Consider the following 27,943-nt stretch of genomic DNA (forward strand, 5'->3'; position numbering starts at 1 on the left):
GATTGAGTCTGTGATTTTGTTGTTGCCAGAGCGCAACGGAGTAGAATTATATTGGCGAGGGGTAGCCCACGAGTCTTTCAATCACCCGCCAGTGAATGAGATCAGAGCCGTGCATATGCACATTTGTTAATATTCTTTGCTAGTTAGCAAGTTATTAGCCCAGTTATAGGTAAGTATAGGTCAGCAATGGGGGGTTACTGCTTCCTGCAAGAGCACAAAGAGTGAAGGTTACACTTCATGCTGTCTTTGAAAAGTCAGTCAGGTAAAAAGCTTATCTTTATTAAAGGGGCAGTGTTGTTTGAGACAAGCATGAATATGCAAATAAGCCAATAGGCTACATTGTCTAATTCTCTGTATGGTAATAATCATTTATTTTATTTTGTGTTTTTTTTTGCATCATCATACAACACAATACAATGCCATTTGCAGTCACCTAAAATAATTAATGTCAAGCCTTTCATAATGTAAAAACTGTTTTAAAAGTCTCATGCAATGTAGGCCTGCATTGAACACCACATAGAGGCTATTCTAGGCTATATCATAGAAATCAAAAACTATTTCCATGTGAAAATGTTATGGGATTCGCTCCATTAGTTTTGTTGGTAGGACTACATGATGCTCAAATAGCCACAATAATCTATTAGCTACTGTCTAAAACTCTTAGGGTACAGCCTCAGCGTTCACTGTAAACGCGCGCCGGAACTTGCCCAAAATTCTCACAATGTTCAAGTTTCCACTCACAAGACCTAAAATTTGCTCAGTGCCCCAAACAATTTGAGGAAACATTGGTCATAGAGCAAATCTGAGAACACCATCGTGTTTGGGAGAGTCTCCCCTTTCCAAACTGTACAGACGTTTTTTTTGTGAGAAGACCGATTTTTGGGATGTCTCATGGTCTGACAAACACCGCTGAAGCTCGGCCACCATCCACCACAGATTGCGGACTGCCGACGTAGGCTGTTGCGGTGGATTGAGACGCAGCCCATGCAAAAAAAACCGGATATCTCTAGCTTAAACTGACGGATTTAAACCGTGATTGTCTGGAGTCCCTGCCACATACGTCTCGTGTCTGAGCCGTTGAATTGCGACTCCGCTTTGTCCCTTTACTGACATGTTGCCTGTTTGATTGGCTTGCGGAGGGAACAACTACGCTGTTTGTATTCTGCCATATTCCCAGTGGTTAAATGCAGTGGTTCACACTTTCAGTTTTGCGCGAATGCTGCCATCTATCCACGGTTTCTGGTTAGGGTAGGTTTTAATAGTCACAGTGGGCACAACATCTCCTATACACTTCCTGATAAACTCAGTCACCGAATCAGTGTATACGTCTATAAACTCAAGTGTGAAAAAGTGTGGATTCCGATTGGTCAGACCAGCGTTGAATAGTCCTTAGCACGGGTACTTCCTGTTTGAGTGTCTGCCTATAGGAAGGGAGGAGCAAAATGGAGTCGTGGTCAGATTTGCCAAAAGGAGGGCGGGGGAGGGCATTGTAAGCATCCCGGAAGTTTGAGTAGCAGTGGTCGAGTGTTTTAGCAGCGCAAGTACTACAGTCGATGTGTTGATAGAACTTTGGCAACCTTTTCCTCAAATTTGCTTTGGTAAAATCCCCAGCTACAATAAATGAAGTCTCAGGATATGTGGTTTCCAGTTTGCATAGAGTCCAGTGAAGTTCTTTGAGGGCCGTCGTGGTATCGGCTTGAGGGGGGGATATACACGGCCGTGACTATAACCAAAGAAAATTATCTTGGGAGATAATACGGTCGGCATTTGACTGTGAGGTATTCTTTGGCAGGTAAACAAAAGGACTCGAGTTCCTGTATGTTACTACAATTACACAATGAGTTGTTAATCATAAAACGTACACCTCTGCCCTTCCGCTTCCCGGAGAGATATTTATTCCTGTCTGCGCGATGAACTGAGAACCCAACTGGCTGGACCGACTCGGACAGTATATCCCGAGAGAGCCATGTTTCCGTGAAAACAGAGGGATGTTACAATCCCTGATATCTCTCTGGTAAGGAACCCTCGCCCTGAGCTCGTCAACTTTATTGGGTGCAAACAAATGATCCGCTTCGGGAAAGTCGTAATGCTGGTGAGTTACCGCCGCTCTGATATCCAATAGTTCTTCCCGGCTGTATGTAATAACATAAACAAATTTTTTTCTGGGCTAATAACGTAAGAAATAATACATAAAAAAACAAAATACTTCAAAGTTTCCTAAGCGCTAGAAGCAAGGCAGCCCTCTGTCAGCGCATTCTCACATAGGTGTTCCCTTTGTCCAGGTGGGAAAGGGCAGTGTGGAGTGCGATTGAGATTGCGTCATCTGTGGATCTGTTGGGGCAGTATGCGAATTGGAGTGGGTCTAGGGTTTCCGGGATGATGGTGTTGATGTGAGCAATGACCATCCTATAACTTCTTCTGTGAGATTTTAAAATAATCAGTTCTAAGACATACATTTTGTGTATTAGAAAGCAATAATTGGTACCATGATTGTAATCGAAACAATTATTTTATTTACACGAAGATTGACCACAAATATTATTTTATTTACACGAAGATTGACCACAAATATCGCAATTTTTCCATTCACTGTAATGGAGGATCCTTTTTTCTGTTAACAATGCCTGCAGTACCGCGGTCGGCCTAGAACTTCCGTGGCTTCAATGAGAAAGGGCAGTCGGTCTCTCTTGGTCTGCGGTCTCGCGTTCAATTCCAATGTCCGTGTTTATTATAGACCAGACATTTCGAGAGGGGAGATAGATGGTTTTCACTAGTTACCACAGCCACAAAGTCAAAATTGTCTATATCGAAAAAAATCATGAAAACAAACATTTGCTTTTTGCTCTTACTTGAAAGTTAGGGTCAGGCATAAGGTTAGCAGTGTGGTTAATGTTAGGTTTAAAATGTATTTTAAGATAAATTGTAGAAATAGGCGGGGTTTATGACTTTGTGGTTGTGGTAACTAGTGACGACCGAGATTCATTCCATATCCTGCCTGCGTTGTGTCTGTGGGTAAGGTCGCAGCACATGCTCAGTTGTGTCTGTGGTAGAAAAGGGAGAGCGAGCAGGGCTACGTGTGAGGTCACAGCACAAGCTCAGTGGACACCCCTCTCTGAGGCTCCACCAAGCGCTTTGCGTGGTCCTCCATTTTGAGCACCTGACAATAGGTGGGAAGGGGGAGAGAGTGACTGGGTCGATTCACAACGACCACTTACACTTCTAGACAAACTGTCAACAAACGAGCCTTAGAGATTGGTGTCAGAAATGGACGACTTGTTTGCTACTCGGAGGTAGGTTGATAAATATATTAATATGTTAGGGTTTAATTCCGCGACTAGTTTTCTGAGACAGTCGATCTGTCTGAGTAGTCGCGACTCGCTTTTCATCTGTCCAGTGTAGCAAACCTGTTCACCTGAATTAATTTAATTATACACCCGAGTGTTTTTTGTCACGGATATCAACAGAACATTCATGTCTGACCATAGTTTATTTTACACAAGAGCATAATGTTATCGGATACATTGTATCCGTAAACGGTACGTATCCCTGCCAGAGTTGTCCTGCATAAAGGTAAATCGCTGTCCGAACCCGCTACATTGTAACAAATTGGCCTAACGGCACATGAAGGCGAGATCTACCGTTTATAACCCATATTATGAGCAAGCTAACTTTTCTACACCTTTATGTTTTTTTTTTGCCATAGGAGAACAGAAGCAAGGCTTGTGCAGACTCCATTTTGCAGTTGCCTACTCTCTGTCTGTTCTCGTGTTTACAATCGAGCCGACATGGCAGCCCTGAGAAGCTTGGTGCAGACTCTCGCTCCAGCTGATAAATATGAGAACGTCAAAGAAAGACTGTTGTAGGTGTTTCAGGAGACTGTGCGGTTGATTAGAAAATGTGGTTCTTTCGCACTATTTTTGTAATATTATGACAGCGTTACAGTCGTGCGAGGATTGGACGGAATTGATGGAAGGGGCGGGGTTTACCTTGATTGCTGTCGTGCATGGTAAAGTTACACCATGCTGGATCAGGACTGTCTTGTTATTGTTTTGGTTCAGAAAGTACAAGCATATAATAATAATAATAATACTAATAATAAAATAATAGTAATAATAATACAAAGATGCCTGTTTGGTCTTGCATGTGTAATTTTATATTTTAGACTTGACATTAAATATGTTGGGCACAATTCCTGTTGTACAGGACTTGGCTATCGAATTTGCACTGACTGTTACTCCTCCGATACAAAATAGACACAGGCTTGTGTCCGAATACCCATACTAGCGTACTACATACTTAAACAGGATACTGATTTCTGCATTTGATTTCTGCTAATGACTGGAACGAACTGCAAAAATCTCTGAAGCTGGAGACTCTTATCTCCCTCACTAACTTTAAGCATCAGTTGTCAGAGCACCTTACCGATCACTGTACCTGTACACAGCCCATCTGTAATTAGCCCACCCAACTACCTCATCCCCATATTGTTATTTATTTTGCTCATTTGCACCCCAGTATCTCTATTTGCACATCTTCTTCTGCATACTATCACTCCAGTGTTAATACTAAATTGTAATTATTTTGCACTATGGCCTATTTATTGCCTTACCTCAATAACTTACTACATTTGCACACACTGTATATATATTTTCTGTTGTATTTTTGACTATGTTTTGTTTTACCCCATATGTAACTCTGTGTTGTTGTTTTTATCGCACTGCTTTGCTTTATCTTGGCCAGGTCGCAGTTGTAAATGAGAACTTGTTCTCAACTGGCTTACCTGGTTAAATAAAGGTGAAAAATACTTCACTCGTCTTTTCCGACTCACGGATAATAAGATAGTCAACGCAATCGCACATTAGTTGAAGCATAGCGTTTGGAGTACTATTTTCAAATTTTCACATATTATAAAAACTTTATTTTTTCGCATACTATTTAGTATGGGTATTCGGACATAGACTGTTGAAAGCTACATTTAACATCGCTACATATTCAGGGTCAGGTATAATAATAATATGATAAAATATGAAATCTGATCAGATATTACTTTCCTTGAATGTTACTCATAATGTGCATAGAGAAATGTACCCCAATCCCTTAGATATTTTTTTAATAAATTGATTGATAAATAAATGGGTTCATGAAAGAAGTGTCAACTTTTCAACTCATTGATTCTTCCCTTCTCCAAATATAACAATTATAGAGTTCAATTAAACATGTATTGTCTTAACAGCAAAGTAATGATAGTTAATTGTCTTCAAGTGTTATGTATACCCCATATCTGAATAGCCAATATCATGCATGTCTGTTCTCCTAGTTTTATTGACTAAAACGTCTCATTTGTCTTCCTTACTCTGTCCTAAGAGGTTTGTAGAGCTGTCAAACTGCCCAGTCAACCCACTGTGGGGGATTTGGGACCTCACCTTTTTTTATTTAACCTTTTTATTTAACTAGGCAAGTCAGTTAAGAACAAATTCTTATTTACAATGACCTGTACAGTCCATTCAGAAAGTATTCACACCCCTTGACTTTTTTGCACATTTTGTGCGATTAAAATGGATTTAATTGTCTTTTTTTTTTTTTTTTTTTTTTGTCAACGATCTACACAAAATATTCTAATGTCAAAGTGGAAGAAAAATTCTAACATTTGTAAACAAAAAAATTAATAAAAAGAAGAAAAAATAGAGAAAATAAAACACTAATATCTTGATTAGTGTTTAATCCCCTGAGTCAATACATGTTAGAATCACCTTTAGCAGCGATTACAACTGTGAGTCTTTCTGGGTAAGTCTCTAAGAGCTTTCCAAACCTGGATTGTACAATATTAGACCATTATTCTTTTCTAAATTCTTCAAGCGCTGTCAAATTGGTTGTTGATCATTGCTAGACAACCATTTTCAGGTCTTGCCATAGTTTTTCAAGCTGATTTTAAGTTAAAACTGTAACTCCTCCACTCAAGAACATTTACTGTCTTCTTGGTAAGCGACTCCAGTGTATATTTGGCCTTGTGTTTTAGGTTATTGTCCTGCTGAAAGGTGAATTCATCTCACAGTGTCTGTTGGAAAGCAGACAACCAGGTTTTCCTCTAGGATTTTGCCTGTGCAAAAACTCTCAAGTCCTTAACGATTACAAGCATACCCATAAAATTTTTATTTATTTTATTTTACCCTTATTTTACCAGCTAAGTTGACTGAGAACATATCCTCACTTACAGTAACAACTTGGGGAATAGTTACAGGGGAGAGGAGGGGAGATGAATGAGCCCATTGGATGCTGGGGATGATTAGGTGGCCATGATGGTATGAGGGTCAGATTGTGAATTCAGCCTGGAGACCCTACTCTTACGATTAGTGTCAGGACACCTGTTTAACGTCCCATCCGAAAAACGGCACCCTATACAGGGCGATGTTCCCAATCACTGGGGCATAGGGATATTATGTATATTTTTTGCAGCCAACACTATGCTTGAAAATATGGAGAGTGGTACTCATTAATGTGTTGTATTGGATTTGCCCCAAACATACAGTGAGGGAAAAAAAGTATTTGATCCCCTGCTGATTTTGTATGTTTGCCCACTGACAAAGAAATGATCAGTCTATAATTTTAATGGTAGGTTTATTTGAACAGTGAGAGACAGAATAACAACAAAATAATCCAGAAAATGGAGCTCTTTGGCATCAACTCAACTCGCCGTGTTTGGAGGAGGAGGAATGCTGCCTATGACCCCAAGAACACCATCCCCACCATCAAACATGGAGGTGGAAACATTATGCTTTGGGGGTGTTTTTCTGCTAAGGGGACAGGACAACTTCACTGCATCAAAGGGACGATGGACGGGGCCATGTACTGTCAAATCTTGGGTGAGAACCTACTTCCCTCAGCCAGGGCATAGAAAATGGGTCGTGGATGGGTATTCCAGCATGACAATGACCCAAAACACACGGCCAAGGCAACAAAGGAGTGGCTCAAGAAGAAGCACATTAAGGTCCTGGAGTGGCCTAGCCAGTCTCCAGACCTTAATCCCATAGAAAATCTGTGGAGGGAGCTGAAGGTTCGAGTTGCCAAACGTCAGCCTCGAAACCTTAATGACTTGGAGAAGATCTGCAAAGAGGAGTGGGACAAAATCCCTCCTGAGATGTGTGCAAACCTGGTGGCCAACTACAAGAAACGTCTGACCTCTGTGATTGCCAACAAGGGTTTTGCCACCAATTACTAAGTCATGTTTTGCAGAGGGGTCAAATACTTATTTCCTCATTTAAAATGCAAATCAATATATATATTTTTGACATGCGTTTTTCTGGATTTTTTTGTTGTTATTCTGTCTCTCACTGTTCAAATAAACCTACCATTAAAATTATAGACTGATCATGTCTTTGTCAGTGGGCAAACATACAAAATCAGCAGGGGATCAAATACTTTTTTCCCTCACTGTAACACTTTGTATTCAGGACAAAAAGTTAATTGCTTTGCCACATTTTTTGCAGTATTACTTTAGTGGCTTATGGCGAACACATGTTTTGGAATATAGTTTTATTCTGTACAGGCTTCCTTTTCACTCTGTCAATTAGGTTAGTATTGTAGAGTAACTACACTGAACAAAAATATAAACGCAACATATGCAACTATTTCAAAGATTTTACTGAGTGACAGTTCATATAAGAAAGTCTGTCAATTTAAATAAATGGACATCTCCTTCGCATAGAGTTGATAAGGCTGTTGATTGTGGCTTGTGGAATGTTGTCCCACTCCTCTTCAATGGCTCTGCGAAGTTGCTGGATATTGGCGGAAACTGGAATACGCTGTCGTACACGTCGATCCAGAGCATTCCAAACAAGCTCAATGGGTGACATGTCTGGTGAGTATGCAGGCCATGGAAGAACTGGGACATTTTCAGCTTCCAGGAATTGTGTACAGATCCTTGCGACCGTGCATTATCATGCTGAAACTTGAGGTGATGGCAGCGGGTGAATGGCACGACAATGGGCCTCAGGATCTCGTCACGGTATCTCTGTGCATTCAAATTGCCATCGATCAAATGCAATTGTGTTCGTTGTCTGTAGCTTATGCCTGCCCATACCATAACCCCACCGCCACCATGGGGCACTCGTTTCACAACGTTGACATCAGCAAATCGCTCGCCCACACAACGCCATACACGTGGTCGGCAGTTGTGAGGCCGGTTGGACGTACTGCCAAATTCTCTAAAACGCAGTTGGGAGGCGGCTTATGGTAAATAAATTAACATTACATTTTCAGGCAACCGCTCTAGTGGACATTCCTGCAGTCAGCATGCCAATTGTACGCTCCCTCAAAACTTTAGACATCTGTGGCATTGTGTTGTGTGACAAAACTGCACATTTAAGAGTGTCCTTTTATTGTCCCCAGCACAAGGTGCACCTGTGTAATCAGCTTATTGTTATGCCACACCTGTCAGGTGGATGGATTATCTTGGCAAAGTAGAAATGCTCACTAAGAGGGATGTAAACAAATCTGTGCACAAAATTTGAGAGAAATTAGCTTTTTGTGCGTATGGTCAATTTCTGTGATCTTTTATTTTTAGCTCATGAAACATGGGACCAACACTTTACATGTTGCGTTTATATTTTTGTTCAGTGTACAATGTTGTTGATCCATCTTCAGTTTTCTCCTATCACAGCCATTAAACTCTGCAATTGTTTTAAAGTCACCATTGGCATAATGGTGAAATCCCTGAGAGGTTTCCTTCCTCTCTGGCAACTTAGTTAGAAAAGACGCCTTTGTTTTTGTAGTGACTGGGTGTATTGATACACCACCCAAAGTGTAATTAATAAGATCACCATGCTCAAAGGGATATTAATGTGTGCTTTTTCAATATTTCCCATCTATCAATAGGTGCCGCCTTTGCAAGGCATTTTAATACCTCCCTGGTCTTTGTGGTTCAATCTGTGTTTGAAATTCACTGAGACCTTATAGATAATTGTATGTGTGTTAAACACTTTTATTGCACACAGTGGGTCAATGCAACTTATTATGTGACTTGTTAAGCTAACTTTTACTCCTGAAATTATTTAGGCTTGCCATAACAAAGGGGTTGAATACTTATTGACTCGAGACATTTCAGCTTTTCATTTTTAATTAATTAATTAGTAAACATTTCAAAAAACATAATTCCGCTTATGGGGTATTGTGTGTAAGCCAGTGACACAAAATCTCTATTTAATCTATTTTAAATTCAGGCTGTAAAGTGGTCCATGGATACTTTTTGAAGGCGCTTTACGTTTCACTTTATTGTGTTTGTCACTGGTCTTGCACCCGATCATTTTCTAAAAGGTTTCCACCTTCTAATATAAGGTTTTACGTGTGTAATTATATTATATATGGCCTGGTTCACGTCTTAAAATGATTGTTAACACTTTTATTTAAAGAGTACCTACATAGACCTTATAACTCATGTATAACACATTCATACATGTCAAAAGCTTATACACACTTCACAGAGCTAGTGTGAGCTGTTATACAGTCTGCTCTCATTAATAAACGTAATGAAGAGCTGTTATACAGTCTGCTCTCATTAATAAACCTAATGAAGAGCTATTATAGTCTGCTCTCATTAATAAACGTAATGAAGAGCTGTTATACAGTCTGCTCTCATTAATGAACCTAATGAAGAGCTGTTATACAGTCTGCTCTCATTAATAAACCTAATGAAGAGCTATTATAGTCTGCTCTCATTAATAAACCTAATGAAGAGCTGTTATACAGTCTGCTCTCATTAATAAACCTAATGAAGAGCTGTTATACAGTCTGCTCTCATTAATAAACCTAATGAAGAGCTGTTATACAGTCTGCTCTCATTAATAAACCTAATGAAGAGCTGTTATACAGTCTGCTCTCATTAATAAACGTAATGAAGAGCTGTTATACAGTCTGCTCTCATTAATAAACGTAATGAAGAGCTGTTATACAGTCTGCTCTCATTAATAAACGTAATGAAGAGCTGTTATACAGTCTGCTCTCATTAATAAACGTAATGAAGAGCTGTTATACAGTCTGCTCTCATTAATAAACCTAATGAAGAGCTATTATAGTCTGCTCTCATTAATAAACGTAATGAAGAGCTGTTATACAGTCTGCTCTCATTAATAAACCTAATGAAGAGCTATTATAGTCTGCTCTCATTAATAAACGTAATGAAGAGCTGTTATACAGTCTGCTCTCATTAATAAACCTAATGAAGAGCTATTATAGTCTGCTCTCATTAATAAACGTAATGAAGAGCTGTTATACAGTCTGCTCTCATTAATAAACCTAATGAAGAGCTATTATAGTCTGCTCTCATTAATAAAACGTAATGAAGAGCTGTTATACAGTCTGCTCTCATTAATAAACCTAATGAAGAGCTGTTATACAGTCTGCTCTCATTAATAAACCTAATGAAGAGCTGTTATACAGTCTGCTCTCATTAATAAACCTAATGAAGAGCTGTTATACAGTCTGCTCTCATTAATAAACGTAATGAAGAGCTGTTATACAGTCTGCTCTCATTAATAAACGTAATGAAGAGCTGTTATACAGTCTGCTCTCATTAATAAACGTAATGAAGAGCTGTTATACAGTCTGCTCTCATTAATAAACCTAATGAAGAGCTATTATAGTCTGCTCTCATTAATAAACGTAATGAAGAGCTGTTATACAGTCTGCTCTCATTAATAAACCTAATGAAGAGCTATTATAGTCTGCTCTCATTAATAAACGTAATGAAGAGCTGTTATACAGTCTGCTCTCATTAATAAACCTAATGAAGAGCTATTATAGTCTGCTCTCATTAATAAACGTAATGAAGAGCTGTTATACAGTCTGCTCTCATTAATAAACCTAATGAAGAGCTATTATAGTCTGCTCTCATTAATAAACGTAATGAAGAGCTGTTATACAGTCTGCTCTCATTAATAAACCTAATGAAGAGCTGTTATACAGTCTGCTCTCATTAATAAACGTAATGAAGAGCTGTTATACAGTCTGCTCTCATTAATAAACCTAATGAAGAGCTGTTATACAGTCTGCTCTCATTAATAAACCTAATGAAGAGCTGTTATACAGTCTGCTCTCATTAATAAACCTAATGAAGAGCTGTTATACAGTCTGCTCTCATTAATAAACGTAATGAAGAGCTGTTATACAGTCTGCTCTCATTAATAAACGTAATGAAGAGCTGTTATACAGTCTGCTCTCATTAATAAACGTAATGAAGAGCTGTTATACAGTCTGCTCTCATTAATAAACGTAATGAAGAGCTGTTATACAGTCTGCTCTCATTAATAAACGTAATGAAGAGCTGTTATACAGTCTGCTCTCATTAATAAACCTAATGAAGAGCTGTTATACAGTCTGCTCTCATTAATAAACGTAATGAAGAGCTGTTATACAGTCTGCTCTCATTAATAAACCTAATGAAGAGCTATTATAGTCTGCTCTCATTAATAAACGTAATGAAGAGCTGTTATACAGTCTGCTCTCATTAATAAACGTAATGAAGAGCTGTTATACAGTCTGCTCTCATTAATGAACCTAATGAAGAGCTATTATAGTCTGCTCTCATTAATAAACCTAATGAAGAGCTGTTATACAGTCTGCTCTCATTAATGAACCTAATGAAGAGCTATTATAGTCTGCTCTCATTAATAAACCTAATGAAGAGCTGTTATACAGTCTGCTCTCATTAATGAACCTAATGAAGAGCTATTATAGTCTGCTCTCATTAATAAACGTAATGAAGAGCTGTTATACAGTCTGCTCTCATTAATAAACGTAATGAAGAGCTGTTATACAGTCTGCTCTCATTAATAAACGTAATGAAGAGCTGTTATACAGTCTGCTCTCATTAATAAACGTAATGAAGAGCTGTTATACAGTCTGCTCTCATTAATAAACGTAATGAAGAGCTGTTATACAGTCTGCTCTCATTAATAAACCTAATGAAGAGCTGTTATACAGTCTGCTCTCATTAATAAACGTAATGAAGAGCTGTTATACAGTCTGCTCTCATTAATGAACCTAATGAAGAGCTATTATAGTCTGCTCTCATTAATGAACCTAATGAAGAGCTAGTGTTCAGTCTGCTGTCAATAATAAACCTAATCCTCCGGTTGAGGGGGGTACCGTTGGCCCTTGAGCGCAACAGTGTGTGCAGGCTTTTGTTCCTGCCCATCACTAACACACCTTATTCTACTAATCAAGGTCCTTACCATTAGCTCACGTCACACTGCAGCTCTCCAGGACCATGTTAGTACTGGGCTGGAACGAAAACATGCACACATTGAAGGAGTTGGCCACACCTGTGCCTCTGCTTGTATTGAACGTGTTTCTCAGATGTTGGCTTGTTCTGGCCTCCAGAACAACGGTTAGGTCCAGTTTACCGTGATGCGCTGCATCTGTTTGCCATATTTTATTACGGTATGGGACATTACTCTCTCCCCCCCCCCCTCTCCCTGACAACTATCTGCTCTCTGTCGGCGAGAGAGTGGAGCGGATGAGGGATGATGGAGGCCCGGGGGGGAAAGGGGGATGAGGGGAGGAGAGGAGAGAAAGTGGGGGACGAGGCTTGGTGGAGGGGTTGAAAAGGGGAGTGATGGTTGGTGGAAAAAGCAAGAGGGGAGGGTAGGGGTGTAAAACAGGGCCAGTCCCAGTGAGGGCCAGGGTTGGAGGTTGGAGGTTGTTAAAGCTACCACATGGACCTAGCAGGCTCAGGTTTCAACCCAGTCCAGCCAGCCCTAGCCCCAGCCAGCTCCAGTGATGGAGAGAGAGAGAGAGAGAGAGCGTCTCTGCTTCAAATATCACTCTTGACAGTTTCTGGGCCTCCTCTGCCCCTGCAGCAGCTATCATCCCATCTAGAGACTATACTATATGAAAATCTATGCGCCGTTACCTAGGCAACGGAAGGGAAAGGAGAGGATAGGGGGCTTTTGAAAATTGTCTTTAATCCCTGCAGCTGGAGGAACCCTTTATTATTATTAATATTATTACGTTGCTATGCGGTTGTTGCCATGGTTACCGACATTTCTACATTTGTGTGTAACCCACCGGCAGCCATTTTGCAGTCAGGCTGTGTCTCTATCTCCTCCCCCCACCTTCTCCCCCTCCTCTTTAAGTGGGATGCTGTTTTGTTGCTGAATGCATCTACAATATCAGCTTCAGAATAATCAGCTGAGGTGTTTCTGCCATTTTATAGAAAAAAAATATATCCTAGAGAACACCCATTCTCTTTGTGCACAGAAGCATCTCTTCCATAGAAAAATAAATAAATCTTGAATTATACATTGCAACAAAACCTGCAATACACCTTTTCTGATTTTTACTAATAAATGTTCCCCACAATGGGAGGTTTTCCATTGAACAAACTCTTTGTTGCCGAGGTATTGACATGATTGGTTACCTGTTCTATAATAAAGACAAGATATCTCATCTCAGCCTTTTGATTCCCTCAAGGGAGAGGAACTAGTCATTGCACTGAGCTAGTCCTGTAGCACCCTGTAGTATGTACTTTCATAGTTGTGATCTAACAACTTATTCTCTCTCTACCAGGCGACTAAACAGCACGCAGGGAGAGATCAGAGTAGGGCCCAGTCACCAAGTAAGTCTCCTTACATGTATTATTAAAGTAGCTGTCCAGTGTTTATACATTTCTATTAAATATGACCTGTGATTAATTACATTCTCCTGTTAAAGATATTTAAACCATAGTGCTTTGCAACATGAAGTTCAGACAGCCACTCAGTTAGATGGTGATGAAAAGGATTTGAAAGCTGATATTTCACAGGCTAGTCTTGTGGTGCTGTTTGTAGTGTGATTGACACCATCTCCCCCCCCTCTCTCCCCCCTAATTAGGCCAAGCTTCCCGAGCTGCAGCCCTTCCCCTACGAGGCCCCGGGGGGCCTGGGTCAGGCTGTGACCGAGAATGAGGAGCTGGTGTGGATGCCAGGGGTCAACGACTGTGACCTGCTCATGTACCTCAGGGCTGCAAGGTGAAACCTGACCTATGACCTTTGACCCTACTGTCTGGCGAGATAATCCTATACCTTTTTCCTACTGTCAACTTGCCTCGGCGCTGCTAGGTGAGCTCAGGAGACATGACCCTGCTCCATGTCAGAAGGGAATAGTCCAATAGAGTACCACAGTATGAGTCATAATACCCATAAAACCTAGCGGTCAAACAGGGAAATTGTTCCAATTGTTTTTCTACCATTCATTTTTCCCATAGGATTTTAGAAACACTTCAAATAAGGGCTGTGTTTTGTGTAGGCTTACCCTGGCGTGACGTTTTGATAACCGTGTAAATATCTCTTGGGCAAGGTGACTTTTATCAATATATTCGCCTGTATTTACCCCCCAAAATTAAATGCTATTTAGTTGCTAATGTGGCTATCATAAAGAACTACAAATGCCATGATGATCTGGACGAGACTGCCAAATCAAGGCAAAGGTATGAATCTCTGAATGTAACTATCTAATGTTAGCTGAATGTAGTAATTAATAAATTGGCTACATTTCTTTAAATGTACCTCTTAGCAAAGGTGACAGCTAGAGATGGCGTGCAGGAGCTTGCAGGGATTTGTAGTCTTGCATGATGTCTACTTTGATGCTAATTAGCATTTTTCGAATCTGAGAGTAAATAGAACCAAATTATATTGTTAAAAGACACCTTGTCCTAGAGATTTACACGGTTATCTAAACGTTACGCCAGGGTAAGCCTACACATAACACAGCTCTTAATTTAAGTGTTTCTAAAATCCCTTATGGGGAAAAATGAATGGTGGAAAAACGATTTGAACTATTTCTCTGTTTGAATGCTAGGTTTTATGTGTATTATGACACCTCCAGTGTGAAACAGGGTCAAGAGTCCTAGAGTGATAGATGTATTGGAAGGTGTATAACAATATTAAAAAGACGATTGATCTTTGTCAGTCTAAGCTTTCTCTCTGACTTATAGCTTGTTTGGTGTCGGGTAGAAGTTTCTACAACCGTTAATGTGTGTTCTCCAGGAGCATGGCCGCCTTCGCTGGGATGTGTGACGGAGGTTCTACAGAAGACGGGTGTCTAGCAGCCTCACGAGACGACACCACACTCAACGCACTTAACACAGTGAGTAGCTGTACAACCCACGCCTGCCATGTTGTACGTTATGGTCATTTAGCAGACACTTAGTCACAGCATCAGTACCTCTCTACTTTAGACAAACTGACGGGTGGAAAAATCCTTTGTTTGTCTAAAGTAGGGGTACTGATGCAGTGACTGTAAGTCGTCAAGTCCACATTATCCAGAGCATGTTGGTGTGTATCCCCTCTGGATAATGTTGACTTGACATGTTGGGGTGTGTCCCCTTTGGATAATGTTGACTTGACGTGTTGGTGTGTGTCCCCTTTGGATAATGTTGACTTGACGTGTTGATGTGTGTCCCCTCTGGACAATGTTGACTTGACATGTTGGGGTGTGTCCCCTTCTGGATAATGTTAACTTGACATGTTGGGGTGTGTCCCCTTCTGGATAATGTTGACTTGACGTGTTGGTGTGTGTCCCCTTTGGATAATGTTGACTTGACATGTTGGTGTGTGTCCCCTCTGGATAATGTTGACTTGACATGTTGGGGTGTGTCCCCTTCTGGATAATTTTGACTTGACATGTTGGGGTGCGTCCCCTTCTGGATAATGTTGACTTGACACGTTGGGGTGCGTCCCCTTCTGGATAATGTTGACTTAACATGTTGGGGTGTGTCCCCTCTGGATAATGTTGACTTGACATGTTGGGGTACGTCCCCTGTAGATAATGTTGACTTGACATGTTGGCGTGTGTCCCCTCTGGATAATGTTGACTTGACATGTTGGCGTGTGTCCCCTCTGGATAATGTTGACTTGACATGTTGGGGTACGTCCCCTGTAGATAATGTTGACTTGACATGTTGGGGGGTGTCCCCTCTGGATAATGTTGACTTGACATGTTGGGGTGCGTCCCCTGTAGATAATGTTGACTTGACATGTTGGGGTGCATCCCCTTCTAGATAATGTTGACTTGTTGGGGTGTGTTCCCTCTGGATAATGTTGACTTGACATGTTGGGGTGCGTCCCCTGTAGATAATGTTGACTTGACATGTTGGGGTGTGTCCCCTGTAGATAATGTTGACTTGACATGTTGGGGTGTGTCCCCTGTAGACAATGTTGACTTGACATGTTGGGGTGCGTCCCCTTCTGGATAATGTTGACTTGACATGTTGGGGTGTGTCCCCTCTGGATAATGTTGACTTGACATGTTGGGGTGCGTCCCCTGTAGATAATGTTGACTTGACATGTTGGGGTGCGTCCCCTTTTAGATAATGTTGACTTGACTTGTTGGGGTGTGTCCCCTCAGGATAATGTTGACTTGACATGTTGGGGTGCGTCCCCTGTAGATAATGTTGACTTGACATGTTGGGGTGTGTCCCCTGTAGATAATGTTGACTTGACATGTTGGGGTGTATCCCCTGTAGATAATGTTGACTTGACATGTTGGGGTGCGTCCCCTTCTGGATAATGTTGACTTGACATGTTGGGGTGTGTCCCCTTCTGGATAATGTTGACTTGACATGTTGGGGTGTGTCCCCTTCTGGATAATGTTGACTTGACATGTTGGGTTGCGTCCCCTTCTGGATAATGTTGACTTGACATGTTGGGGTGCGTCCCCTTCTGGATAATGTTGACTTGACATGTTGTGGTGTGTCCCCTTCTGGATAATGTTGACTTGACGTGTTGGGGTGCATCCCCTGTAGATAATGTTGACTTGACATGTTGGGGTGCGTCCCCTTCTAGATAATGTTGACTTGACTTGTTGGGGTGTGTCCCCTCTGGATAATGTTGACTTGACATGTTGGGGTGCGTCCCCTGTAGATAATGTTGACTTGACATGCTGGGGTGCGTCCCCTTCTAGATAATGTTGACTTGCCATGTTGGGGTGCGTCCCCTTCTGGATAATGTTGACTTGACATGTTGGGGTGTGTCCCCTTCTAGATAATGTTGACTTGACATGTTGGGGTGCGTCCCCTGTAGATAATGTTGACTTGACATGTTGGGGTGCGTCCCCTGTAGATAATGTTGACTTGACATGTTGGGGTGCGTCCCCTGTAGATAATGTTGACTTGACATGTTGGGGTACGTCCCTGTAGATAATGTTGACTTGACATGTTGGGGTGCGTCCCCTGTAGATAATGTTGACTTGACATGTTGGGGTGCGTCCCCTGTAGATAATGTTGACTTGACATGTTGGGGTGCGTCCCCTGTAGATAATGTTGACTTGACATGTTGGGGTCGTCCCCTGAGATAATGTTGACTTGACATGTTGGGGTGCGTCCCCTGTAGATAATGTTGACTTGACATGTTGGGGTGCGTCCCCTCTAGATAATGTTGACTTGACATGTTGGGGTGCGTCCCCTGTAGATAATGTTGACTTGACATGTTGGGGTGTGTGTCCATGAAAGCAGTAGGGATGCAGGCTTAATGAATCAATAATGCAACATTTAACATCTGTCTCTAATTGTAGTTTATACATTCACCTTCTGCAGTACTGTTATTTTTGTCCATAGATAACATAAAAATATAGTTTCAAGAAGAAAATATTCTGAATATTGAACTGACACGTTTCTCCCTCAGCTCCACGAGAGCAGTTATGACGCAGGCAAGGCCCTACAGCGCCTGGTGAAGAAGCCTGTTCCAAAACTCATAGAGAAGTGCTGGTCAGAGGACGAAGTGGTAAGACACTCATTATTATTTTTATTATTATTATTATTTTATAACCTTTAACCTCCAGCGAGGACATTTTGGCATCATAGCTGGGTTCAAATAGTATTTATTTTAGTTCAAGCTGTGCTTGATTGAGCTTGCCTAGCACAATGTCCACAAAACAGTTGTATAGGCCATAGTGTTCCAATGTTACAGTGGCTTATTATGGATTTCTGTGGTTGTCATTAGAGGGAGCTGTTGAGACAGAGAAAGGGTTGAGTCTGCTGTATAGCTGCTGGTTGGGACCTCCGCCTAAAAAACAAGTCTTGAGAGCAGCTGCATCCTGTTTATCGCCTGCAGAAAAACTCTTCAGCTTGGAAGAACTGTGTGTGTGTGTGTGTGTGTGTAAGGAAGAAGTAAAAGATTGAGGTATCGTTTGGCCTCCATTTAGATTCCCATTTCAATGCAGCTGTGGCTAGAATGTTCTGGTATAAAATACGCTAGTATGTGGACACCTGCTCGTCGAACATCTCATTCAGAAATCATGGGCATTAATATGGAGTTGGTCCCCCCTTTGCTGCTATAACAGCCCCCACTCTTCTGGGAAGGCTTTCCACTAGATGTCGGAACATTGCTGCGGGGACTTGCTTCCGTTCAGCCACAAGAGCATTAGTGAGGTCGGGCACTGAGGTTGGGCGATTTGGCCTGGCCGCAGTCGGCGTTCCAATTCATCCCAAAGGTGTTTGATGGGGTTGAGGTCAGGGCTCTGTCCAGTCAAGTTCTTCCACAGCGATCTCGACAAACCATTTCTGTATGGACCTTGCTTTGTGCACGGGAGCATTGTCTTGCTGAAACAGGAAAGGGCCTTCCCCAAACTGTTGCCACAAAGTTGAAAGCACCGTTTCCTTCACTGTAACTAAGGGGCCTAGCCCGAACCATTAAAAACAGCACCAGACCATTATTCCTCCTCCACCAAACTTTACAGTTGGCACGATGCATTGGGGCAGGTAGCGTTCTCCTGGCATCCACCAAACCCAGATTCGTCCATCGGACTGCCAGATGGTGAAGTGTGATTCATCACTCCAGAGAACGTGTTTCCACTGCTCCAGAGTCCAATGGCGGTGAGCTTTACACCACTCCAGCCGACGCTTGGCATTGCACATGGTGATCTTAGGCTCCAGTGCGGCTGCTCGGCCATGGAAACCCATTTCATTAAGCTCCCGACGAACAGTTATTGTGCTGATGTTGCTTCCAGAGGCAGTTTGGAACTCTGTAGTGAGTGTTGCAACTGAGGACAGACGATGTTGTGCCTGGCTTCATGAAATGGGTTTGCATGGCCGAGCAGCCGCACACAAGCCTAAGATCACGAGTGCTGAAGCGCGTAGCGTGTAAATATCGTCTGTCCTTGTGTAGTTCCTGACTTGGACCAGTAAAACATATTGGTTTGTGTAGTTCCTGAGGTTGAAGTCAGGGCTCTTTGCAGGCCAGTCAAGTTCTTCCACAGTAAAGCCTAGTCTTGTACTATTATTAAAACATCACATTTTATGTAAATCCAGGCAGGTAATCGTAACAGATTAAGTCGCTCGTCCTTTAGTAGCAATAGACCAGCTATGAATTCTCTGTAAGATTTATTCATGCTAGCTAAAGGCAGGCTAGCGACCTGACACGGCCGTGCTGAGATGATCAGAGTGTGTTAGGGGGGTTCAGGGGCAGTTCTCTAGCAGGCCCTCTGCAGAGAGTAGCCAGATATGTTTTCCTACTGCCTGAGGTGGTAGGCAGGAGGTAGTCTGTTGTAAGCCCTCCCAATGGTGTCCACAGCCCAGCCAGTCACCTAGCCACCCAGCCAGTCACCTAGCCACCCAGCCAGTCACCTAGCCACCCAGCCAGTCACCTAGCCACCCAGCCAGTCACCTAGCCACCCAGCCAGTCACCTAGCCACCCAGCCAGTCACCTAGCCACCCAGCCAGTCACCTAGCCACCCAGCCAGTCACCTAGCCACCCAGCCAGTCACCTAGCCACCCAGTCAGTCAGCCAACAAGTTATTCACCCACCCATCACCAGTCAGTACTTAACCATCCAAGGACACTGCCTGCTCCTTCCTTCATTCCCTCCCAGCATCCCACTCAGCCTCCCTCCGTCCTTCATTCCCTCCCAACCTCCCTCCTTCCCAGCATCCCACTCAGCATCCCTCCCACTCAGCCTCCTCCCTCCCTCCCTCCCTCCCTCCTCCCTCCCTCCCTCCCTCCCTCCCTCCCTCCCTCCCTCCTCCCTCCCTCCTCCCTCCCACTCAGCCTCCTCCCTCCCTCCCTCCCTCCCTCCCTCCCTCCCTCCCTCCCTCCCTCCCTCCCTCCCAGTGAAGTGATGTGATTTTAATTTAGTCCTTTGCAGACACACGCACAGCCTTGAGGGACAGGTGTAAATGTACCCCCGACCTTGATGCACACACACACACGCTCAAACATCGGCCCCATCGGCCTCGCTGCTCCCTCCTTTATATTCCCTCCTCCAATTCCTTTTCCTTCTCCTCCCCCTCCTCCTCTCCCTCCCTCCCCCCCTCCTCCCCTCCCCCCTCATAGCCTATATATGAAGGGCTGCCCATAGCCTATATATGAAGTGCTGCCACCAATTGTGAAAGTTCTCCCACTTAAAAAGATGAGAGAGGCCTGTAATTTTCATCATAGGTACACGTCAACTATGACAGACAAATTGAGGAAAAAAAATCCAGAAAATCACATTGTAGGATTTTTAATGAATTTATTTGCAAATTATGGTGGAAAATAAGTATTTGGTCACCTACAAACAAGCAAGATTTATGGCTCTCACAGACCTGTAACTTCTTCTTTAAGAGGCTCCTCTGTCCTCCACTCGTTACCTGTATTAATGGCACCTGTTTGAACTTGTTATCAGTATAAAAGACACCTGTCCACAACCTCAAACAGTCACACTCCAAACTCCACTATGGCCAAGACCAAAGAGCCGTCAAAGGACACCAGAAACAAAATTGTAGACCTGCACCAGGCTGGGAAGACTGAATCTGCAATAGGTAAGCAGCTTGGTTTGAAGAAATCAACTGTGGGAGCAATTATTAGGAAATGGAAGACATACAAGACCACTGATAATCTCCCTCGATCTGGGGCTCCACGCAAGATCTCACCCCGTGGGGTCAAAATGATCACAAGAACGGTAAGCAAAAATCCCAGAACCACACGGGGGGACCTAGTGAATGACCTGCAGAGAGCTGGGACCAAAGTAACAAAGCCTACCATCAGTAACACACTACGCCGCCAGGGACTCAAATCCTGCAGTGCCAGACGTGTCCCCCTGCTTAAGCCAGTACATGTCCAGGCCCGTCTGAAGTTTGCTAGAGTGCATTTGGATGATCCAGAAGAGGATTGGGAGAATGTCATATGGTCAGATGAAACCAAAATATAACTTTTTGGTAAAAACTCAACTCGTCGTGTTTGGAGGACAAAGAATGCTGAGTTGCATCCAAAGAACACCATACCTACTGTGAAGCATGGGGGTGGAAACATCATGCTTTGGGGCTGTTTTTTCTGCAAAGGGACCAGGACGACTGATCCGTGTAAAGGAAAGAATGAATGGGGCCATGTATCGTGAGATTTTGAGTGAAAACCTCCTTCCATCAGCAAGGGCATTGAAGATGAAACGTGGCTGGGTCTTTCAGCATGACAATGATCCCAAACACACCCGACCGGGCAACGAAGGAGTGGCTTCGTAAGAAGCATTTCAAGGTCCTGGAGTGGCTCTAGCCAGTCTCCAGATCTCAACCCCATAGAAAATCTTTGGAGGGAGTTTAAAGTCTGTGTTGCCCAGCGACAGCCCCAAAACATCACTGCTCTAGAGGAGATCTGCATGGAGGAATGGGCCAAAATACCAGCAACAGTGTGTGAAAACCTTGTGAAGACTTACAGAAAATGTTTGACCTGTGTCATTGCCAACAAAGGGTATATAACAAAGTATTGAGAAACTTTTGTTATTGACCAAATACTTATTTTCCACCATAATTTGCAAATAAATTCATTAAAAATCCTACAATGTGATTTTCTGGAATTCTTTTTCTCATTTTGTCTGTCATAGTTGACGTGTACCTATGATGAAAATTACAGGCCTCTCTCATCTTTTTAAGTGGGAGAACTTGCACAATTGGTGGCTGACTAAATACTTTTTTCCCCCACTGTATGAAGGGCTGCTCATAGCCTATATATGAAGGGCTGCTCATAGCCTATATATGAAGGGCTGCTCATAGCCTATATATGAAGGGCTGCTCATAACCTATATATGAAGGGCTGCTCATAGCCTATATATGAAGGGCTGCTCATAGCCTATATATGAAGGGCTGCTCATAACCTATATATGAAGTGCTGCTCATAGCCTATATATGAAGGGCTGCCCATAACCTATATATGAAGTGCTGCTCATAGCCTATATATGAAGTGCTGCCCATAACCTATATATGAAGGGCTGCTCATAGCCTATATATGAAGGGCTGCTCATAGCCTATATATGAAGGGCTGCTCATAGCCTATATATGAAGGGCTGCTCATAGCCTATATATGAAGGGCTGCTCATAGCCTATATATGAAGGGCTGCTCATAGCCTATATATGAAGGGCTGCTCATAGCCTATATATGAAGGGGCTGCTCATAGCCTATATATGAAGGGCTGCTCATAGCCTATATATGAAGGGCTGCTCATAGCCTATATATGAAGGGCTGCTCATAGCCTATATATGAAGGGCTGCTCGTAGCCTATATATGAAGGGCTGCCCGTAGCCTATATATGAAGGGCTGCTCATAGCCTATATATGAAGGGCTGCTCATAGTCTATATATGAAGGGCTGCCCATAGCCTATATATGAAGGGCTGCCCATAGCCTATATATGAAGGGCTGCTCATAGCCTATATATGAAGGGCTGCTCATAGCCTATATATGAAGGGCTGCTCGTAGCCTATATATGAAGGGCTGCCCATAGCCTATATATGAAGGGCTGCTCATAGCCTATATATGAAGGGCTGCTCATAGTCTATATATGAAGGGCTGCCCATAGCCTATATATGAAGGGCTGCCCATAGCCTATATATGAAGGGCTGCTCATAGCCTATATATGAAGGGCTGCCCATAGTCTATATATGAAGGGCTGCCCATAGCCTATATATGAAGGGCTGCCCATAGTCTATATATGAAGGGCTGCCCATAGCCTATATATGAAGGGCTGCCCATAGCCTATATATGAAGGGCTGCTCATAGCCTATATATGAAGGGCTGCTCATAGTCTATATATGAAGGGCTGCCCATAGCCTATATATGAAGGGCCTACATGTATCAACTTTCACAGTGAATGCTTTTGTTTATAGGTTTTGTGTAAATCATTCTATCACAATGATAGCACCCTAACCCTAACCCTTCTATCACAATGATAGCACCCTAACCCTTCTATCACAATGATAGCATCTCTGTGGCTTCGTTCCAAACGACACCCTAAAGTAGTGCACTATATAGGGAATAGGGTGCCATTCTCTGGTCTAAAGTAGTGCACTATATAGGGAATAGGGTGCCATTCTCTGGTCTAAAGTAGTGCACTATATAGGGAATAGGGTGCCATTCTCTGGTCTAAAGTAGTGCACTATATAGGGAATAGGGTGCCATTCTCTGGTCTAAAGTAGTGCACTATATAGGGAATAGGGTGCCATTCTCTGGTCTAAAGTAGTGCACTATATAGGGAATAGGGTGCCATTTGGGACGTATCCTCTGTGTTGCATGATCTTAACCCGTTTCACAGCTTCTAACAATCAGCTCTGAAGCAGGAAGTAGGAACACATTACAATGACCTTTTTTTAGCTGTTTCTCTCCTCCTCTCCTCCTCCCTTTCTATCCCCCCCCTCTCCTCCTCTGACGCCACACAATAGAGTACTGTTAGAGGCGGCAGAGGGAAAGGGAGAGGGGGATAAAACATGGGCAAAAGCACCAGCCTCTACGGAACACTCTGACAGGGAGAGAAAAGCCTGTTGTTTCAGCACGCACAGCGGCTGGTGATTTGGTAGCTAGCCTGGTCTCCACTCTGCCTCCTCCCTCTCTCTTCTCTCCTTCTCTTCTCTCTTTGGCTCACTCGGCTCGGCCGCTCCTCCCCCCCGCTGCGTTGCCTAGCAACAGAGGGCCGGAGTAATGGGAGCAGGGGCGGAGAGAAGAGAAGAGAGGGAGGGAGCAGGGGAGGAGTGGAGAGAAGAGATGAGGAGGAGGAGGAGGAGGAGGAGGGGGGAGGGGGGCAAGCAGAGCGGGGCAAAGCGATTGGTGGAGAAGATTGGTGTATGATTTATTAGCCGGGGCTGGAGAGATGGATGGAAGTAAGGGGGGAGGAAAAGAGAGCGATGGAGGGAAGAGAGAGCGATGGAGGGAAGAGAGAGATGGAGGGAAGAGAGAGAGATGGAGGGAAGAGAGAGAGAGATGGAGGGAAGAGAGAGAGATGGAGGGGAGAGAGAGATGGAGGGAAGAGAGAGAGATGGAGGGAAGAGAGAGATGGAGGGAAGAGAGAGATGGAGGGAAGAGAGAGAGATGGAGGGAAGAGAGAGAGATGGAGGGAAGAGAGAGAGATGGAGGGAAGAGAGAGAGATGGAGGGAAGAGAGAGAGAGATGGAGGGAAGAGAGAGAGAGATGGAGGGAAGAGAGAGAGAGATGGAGGGAAGAGAGAGATGGAGGGGAGAGAGAGAGATGGAGGGAAGAGAGGGAAGAGCGAGAGATGGAGGGAAGAGAGAGATGGAGGGAGAGAGGGAAGAGAGCCCAGCCAGCAGCTGAAATGGAGCCTTTAACCGAAGCCGACAAAGGAGGGAGGGAGGGAGGGAGAGAGAAGGAAAGGAAGGCATGAAGTGGGGGGAGGGAGGATTAGAGGAGAGGAGGAGTGAGTGGCAGTACATATAGTCAGCCAACTGAGCAGTATATCTCCTGCCAGCCAGGCTGTGTGAACAATACAGTAGTGGGGTTGAGATAAGTGGGCAACGTAAGATCAATTGGGTGACATGATTAGGACGTGGGGTGGGGGGGGGGGGGGGGGTTTGTGCTGCTGTGTAGTGACGGGTGTTAATTGTACCCCACCATGAAATCGGGGAGGGGACTGTGGATCTGTCTACGTCCGTCTGTACATTAGTCACGCGATATCTCAAGACAGCATTGGGCCGATTTTGAGGAAACTTGGGTGAATGATGCATCTTGCCGTAGAGATCCGGGCATTTACAAAATAACATTGATTGGCCCAAGGCAGGAGCTTTTAGTAATTAACTAAAAAATTGTTAGTCACATTCGTGAGGGAACGACATGTTTACTGTTGCCTTGTTGAGGTTAGTCACGAGCAGGTCCAGAGCCCCTACGCCCCAAGGAATGAAGTACTGCTTTAACCTCACTGATGCCGCTTTACATCACAAGCGTTAAATACATCATGCTAAATAAATCACAAGCTAACTGTAACTGTTGTCATCGAAGAGTCTCCGCTCTCTTCCCGGACTGAGTTTCTGTAGTTTGTAGGTTCCCTAAATGTTTTTCAGTGCGATTATGTGAACACACTAGTGCTGTCCCCGAAAAAAAAATCTTGGTCGACCAAAAGTTGTCTGTTCTTTCGACCAATCGATTGGTCGAAATTTTCAAACGTGTATTTTTCCATAAAGACACACCATGTGTTTTAATAAAATCAACTATATATGCATTGAGCTTGTCTGATGCTTTAAGCGCAATGTTTGATGAAATAAGACACAAATGACTCGAGGTAGCCAGAGATCAAGATAACCAGAAGAAAATAAACTTCACCTGACCCATCCTCCTCCCTCTCCTGCTGGCTTTCGCAGATTCTGGCTTTACTCTCCTGAAGTTGCCATTAATAGGTTACACGAGGAGTCTGCAACCTTTCTCATGTGGAATGCCAATTTATCTTGTCATTTCTACCGATCTGCGTGCAATTTATGGTTTTCATATGCACATTTTCGTGGAACAGTTTCATTTAATTTATAATAACATCTTTGTATCTCAAAATCATTGTTAATCAAAATTCTATCTAAATGAAAATGATACAAACCTAAAAAGAAACGTATTTTGCGTTGACAACTATGTAGAAATAAATCCAACAAACAAAAACATTGCAGCCTGCAGGTACTAATATCCTGATAAAAATAAATATACTATAAATCACATTGGCTACGCATTGGCCTGTCTGCAACGAACTTAAAACATTATATCAACTATTAACTTGGGTCAGGTCTGAAGCATGCACTAGCAAACTTGCAACATTGTATAAAATATTCTGGGCCTTCAGAGTTTCCTGCGCCAGTAAGCTCGGGACAGACACAGCTGTAGGCTATTTGATCAAGGGATAAGTAGTAATCTGGGAGGCCTATTTTATGACGTTTCCACTGGATCAGAGCATTACATTTTTCCCTTTCACGCTGAGTGGTTATGGAAAGGGAGAGAGAGCTGGAAAGATTTTACAAATACATTGGGGAACTATTGTCATTCTCAATGGATGTAAAAACAGACTTTGTTTGCTTTCTGTTTGAGGTGAAGAAAACATTACTTTGAAAAGTTCCACAGCTCATTAGTGGTGGTGCGTTAAGCCAATCAGAAATACTATCAGATCCAAAAATGGGCACATTTATAGGCCTACATCTGTGCGCAGGCCAGGTAGCCTACAGGCCTACTTCTATGTTTAATCAGGATAACCGTAATCAGTCCTTACTCAACATTGTTGACAGGAGCGCTCCAAACAAAAGACAATGACAAAATTGACAAAACTCGTAAATGGAATTAAATAAACCAAAACTTGTTTCTCAGAAGTGTAGCCTAGGTTGTGCGTTCTGCAAACAACGTGTCCACTCTGACAACGAGAACAGGAAGACTGGAATAATAATATTGAATGCATTAACACAAATTACCATAACCAAACAAACACTGTAGATTATAAATTATAGGAATTAACGAACGGTAAATGTACTACTGGTGATATATGTAATGGGGAATTGATAGACACTAACAATCAAATTCACACAATGAAGTTAAACAATGAATGTGCACAAATTGGCGGGAGAGAACGCATTCTGGAGAGAGGCATTGTGCATCTTAGCCACAGATGGGAGCGACTAAGACTGGCGTCTCGTGTGCCATAAAATATAAATATAATAATATATATGGTATTTTGTGTGTGTATATGTATATGTGTGTGTGTGTGTGTGTGTGTATATATATATATATATATATATATATATATATATATATATATATATATATGTATGTATATATATATATATATATATATATATATATATATATATATATATATATATATATTCGCAACTGCTCTACAAAAAAAAAATCTTGGCCGACCAACAGGCTATTGACCAAACAATCGACCAGTGGACTAAATGGGGACAGCCCTAGAAGACACAATGATTAATAGTATTTTGTGACTATTTTTGTTGTTGTTGTCCTTTTACTTATCAGGGCTGACATGTCTCATTTACGAGATCAAATATTTGGAGCATATAATCCTGCTGAAATAGTCAAATGGATCTATCACTTATCATTCCGTATTGATTTAACATCTTTAATCTCTTAGATCTGTCAGGTCTTATTCAGAGTGTGCCTGAGAGCAGGGGAGTGTAGAGGAGGTTCCCGGGGATCCCAGTATTATGTAGGGTGTAGGGGGAGATGGGAGGGGGGATCACCCAACACACAGGACGGGAATGTTCCTCTCTCTCTCTCTCTCCTGTTGTAGCTGGCTCCATCTGCTGGCTAATCAACTGCCTCACCTCACCTCCACACTCATAATGCTAATCGTCTTAGCCAGACGAGTCAGCCCCCATCTCTGATGGATGTTATTACAGTGTTCCAACAGAACATTCAGCTGTCCTCGTCTAGTCTCTGATGAGGAGTCCGTCTGTGGTAGGTTAGCTACTACCAGGAAAAGAGCATGTCAGGAAAGAGCTTGTAATTAAATGCGCTGCAATTGGAACTTTTTTATAATGTTTTTACTCTGATAGCAGTGTCCTCTACGGCAATGGTTCCAACCTTTTTTCCATTCCGTGAAACACCTTCAAGCGCTCTTGAGGTCCACAGAATGTTTTTAAACATATATCTTGGCGGTCAAATTGTCAATTTTAGCAGTGAATGTAACACATGAAAGGCCTATTATTATAAACAATTTGCATTGTTTAAAAGTGGTGTAAAAT

At 42.7% G+C, this 27,943-nt stretch overlaps 1 protein-coding gene across 6 annotated transcripts in view; it reads left to right on the forward strand.

The window, feature by feature from the left end:
- LOC121546156 (arginine-glutamic acid dipeptide repeats protein-like) overlaps positions 1-27,943 on the forward strand; it is a 339,630-nt gene that overhangs the window by 245,654 nt on the left and 66,033 nt on the right. For 5 of the 6 annotated variants that reach the window (XM_045209565.1, XM_045209566.1, XM_045209564.1 and 2 more), the window contains 4 exons: positions 13,561-13,609; positions 13,864-14,000; positions 15,018-15,117; positions 17,652-17,750. In XM_045209565.1, the coding sequence (XP_045065500.1) occupies positions 13,561-13,609; positions 13,864-14,000; positions 15,018-15,117; positions 17,652-17,750 (385 nt within the window). Of the gene's footprint in view, positions 1-3,058; positions 3,291-13,560; positions 13,610-13,863; positions 14,001-15,017; positions 15,118-17,651; positions 17,751-27,943 lie in introns of those variants that run through there. The other variant, XM_045209568.1, reaches the window with a different exon arrangement.

Source organism: Coregonus clupeaformis, chromosome 30 (assembly GCF_020615455.1).
Source record: "Coregonus clupeaformis isolate EN_2021a chromosome 30, ASM2061545v1, whole genome shotgun sequence".
NCBI lineage: Eukaryota > Metazoa > Chordata > Actinopteri > Salmoniformes > Salmonidae > Coregonus > Coregonus clupeaformis.